Genomic DNA, 3,198 nt, shown 5'->3' with positions numbered 1-3,198 from the left:
AGAGAGCAAAAGTAAAAATAATTGTTAAGTAAACATACATTTGGTAAGAAAAACAATGCTTTTGCAAGTGTCTCAAATGACTATTTTGTTTCATTTTATAATTATAATGTTACACATCGTAAGAAATCAAAAAGAGAATTATAAAATGGAAAGTTTAGAAAACTCCGCATTTGTATACATACCATCCTTTCTATTTTTCTTTTAATTTCCCTTTGTTGTTAGGCAGCCTGAGTGTGAATTTTGGTTTCACTATTTAATGGATAAATAATGTTGGGAAAGCTACTGAAGTCCTCTAAGCTTAATTTCTCTCATCTATAATAATGCTGATAGGACCTTACTAATAAGATTGTTTTGCAGATTAATAAAGACAATACATGGAAAGTGCTCAATAACTGTTGGTTATTATGGTACATTCAATATTACACATATTATTTATATGTAGGTTTACTTATATATTCTGTTTTATGATTTCTTTTTTCACTCAACAATATCCAAATAAACTTCTCAGAGGTCACCACAAGTTCACTGGAGAAATGGGGAAAGAAAGATGCCAGTGGAAATCTTCCATCTAGTTTAGTCTTTATTTCTTTTTTTTTTTTTCAATTTTGTAACTTTATTTGATGTATTTGACGATCAGCGATTAGTTCTCATCCACATTGACTGTCTGTAGATTTTTGAAAGTGGTAACAGGTACATAGGTAACCAAAGTATAGAGCTTATTTGGTGAATCTTCATCCTCATTACGTTTTCTGGACAGCCGCACACGGATTCGGTATGGGACATTCCTTATTCCTTTGGCCCAGACAGCTTTGTTGAGCCTGGTATCGATGCGCACATCTGGAGTTCCCATCTCCTTCATGGCAAATTTCCGAATCTCTTTGAGTGCCCGAGGGGCACGCTTCTTGAAGCCCACTCCATGGATGCGCTTGTGAATGTTGATGGTGTATTCTCGGGTCACCACCTCGTTGATGGCAGAACGGCCCTTTTTCTTCTCGCCACCCTTCTTTGCGGGAGCCATTCTGCCGGGTCCAAGTTGGAAAGGAAGAGCGCCAGTCTTTATTTCTTAACATTCTTCTGTCACAAGGTCTTCTCATCTTTGCCAATTATAGAAAGCCATTAATTCAAAACCCATTAAAAGCCACCTTATGATCAAGTTAAATTAAATTTTCCAGCCCAGGCATACTGATGTAACTGAAACACAAGATGGACAATCTGGACTTGAAGATCCCAACTAGCCTTCATGTTCTCAAAGGAGTGTGCTGAGAAAAGATCCCACCCTGTTCATTTTAAACCTTGTACTTGTACTTTCCTTTGAAAACATTGAACTTTAGATTTATTTGACTGAAAAACAGATCTTAAATTTTCCCCTCAAAAATTTTTAATCAGGATGTTTCCAACTCATTCCTTTTATTTTAAGAATGGAAGTAAAAGCATATGTATACTAATTCTGTCATTGCTTATTTAGTAGAGAAGGAGTAGATGCTATCTATATCAATAGAAAATTAAGTAATGATATAAAATTATAAATACAGCTACTAGAAAAACAAAGACATCCCAAATAATCAGAAAGAAACACACATATGACAAAGAAGTCCACTTACTGAAAGATAAAACAATGAAATAAATAGTAAAAGCAAAAAGAAAAAAGTGAAATAAGGCATGTATGAAAATAAGATGCTCAGACTGAATCACACAGCAACACCTGAAGTTGTGCCAGACATAAAAAGAACACCTAATGACATGACTATGAAAGGAAAAAAATTGAATGAACAGGCAAAGACATGAGAGGCAAATGCAGAGGAAAAATAATTCCAGATCTTAACATATCATAGGCCTGAATTCAAACCAGAATAATTAAACGAGGAAAAGAAGGGCACCTTATAATGGTAAAAGTTATAATCAGTAATAAAATCTATCATTTACAAATATCCATGTACCAAAGAACAATGCATCAACCTTCATAAAGCAAAATATATAGGAATACGAGGAGCAATGGGCAGAAACATAGCATCAGACAGAAATTTCAATTCACTGCTCTCAGTCCACAATAGTTCAAGCGGGTTAAAACTGTATAAAGATAAACAAGACTATATTAGTTAAGTAATAAATTACTTCTATCTCATATATAAAGTTAATAAATACTTCTATTGAATGTTGAATCCTGAGCTAGAAGACAGAGTCCGTGAAATAGTTGCAAAAGTTGACTGTACATTAGACTACAGATAAAACATCAATTTCATCCCTAAGTAGAAATGTACAGGTACTAATTACAATTTAATAAAATTAGAAATTAAGTATGAAAATATAAAAAGTAAAAACAAGAATTGTAACATCTGGAAATTTAAAGTTTCTCTTAAAGGACTTTGTGTTAACATAAAACTCAATTATAAACTCAGAACGTTTTAAAAGTGCTAATTAAACAACCAGCTTAAAAGTTATGGATACACCTAAAACAATTGTCAGAGAAAAAAGTGTGTGGTACTAAATACTTATATCAATAAGTAAGAAATAATGAAAATATGTGAATTTAGCCAGAAGTAAGAAGTCAAATATTAAAATATATAGAAAGCTTAAGTACTGAATTTAATTAAGTATAGAAAGAAATAATACATTAGAAAACATAACAAGGTAGAACACATAAATCCTAGAGCTAGTTGTGAAAAAAAGATAAATTAAAATATAAACATGTAAAATATAAGAAACATAAAATACAAAATATAAGAAATTTAAAGTACAAAATTTAAAAATCTAAAACAAAAGACAATAGAAAAATATTTTAAAATATGAAAAAATAAGAAACTTAATTTATGCAATAAATTTGAAAACCTACATAAAAGAGATACACTTCTAGCAAAATATAAATTTTAAATTATTTTAAAATAGAAACTGTCCTGAAAAGACTAATTGCTACAGAAGAAATTTTAAAAGTCACAACAGAATTATATCTAAACAAAAAATACCAGGTTCAAATAGTTTCTTAAGGAAATACTACCAAAACATGAAGGAACAGATGACTTAAAGTCATGTAAAATATTTTAATCTAGAACATAAAAAATTCACAAATTTTTCAGCATGTGTAAATATTGTTTCAAAAATCCTACAAATATTAAAAAATAAGTGAATCACAATATCAATGTAAAAAGCTAATAAGCAAATTAATAGCAAAGATAATGTAGTAGTACATTAAAGAAATTCATG

The 3,198-nt window shown here is 30.4% G+C and overlaps 1 protein-coding gene across 1 annotated transcript; it reads right to left on the bottom strand.

The window, feature by feature from the left end:
- Positions 1 to 600: 600 nt before the first annotated feature.
- LOC105517574 (60S ribosomal protein L31) lies at positions 601 to 1,046 on the bottom strand. The gene has a single exon (XM_011950136.1). The coding sequence runs from the start codon at positions 1,016 to 1,018 to the stop codon at positions 641 to 643; it is 378 nt and encodes a 125-aa protein (XP_011805526.1). The 5' UTR covers positions 1,019 to 1,046; the 3' UTR covers positions 601 to 640.
- Between the last annotated feature and the right edge of the window lie 2,152 nt (positions 1,047 to 3,198).

The sequence above is a fragment of the Colobus angolensis genome, unplaced genomic scaffold (assembly GCF_000951035.1).
Source record: "Colobus angolensis palliatus isolate OR3802 unplaced genomic scaffold, Cang.pa_1.0 Scaffold302, whole genome shotgun sequence".
In the NCBI taxonomy this organism is placed as follows: Eukaryota; Metazoa; Chordata; class Mammalia; order Primates; family Cercopithecidae; genus Colobus; species Colobus angolensis.
This window is presented reverse-complemented; position numbering and strand designations above follow the sequence as displayed.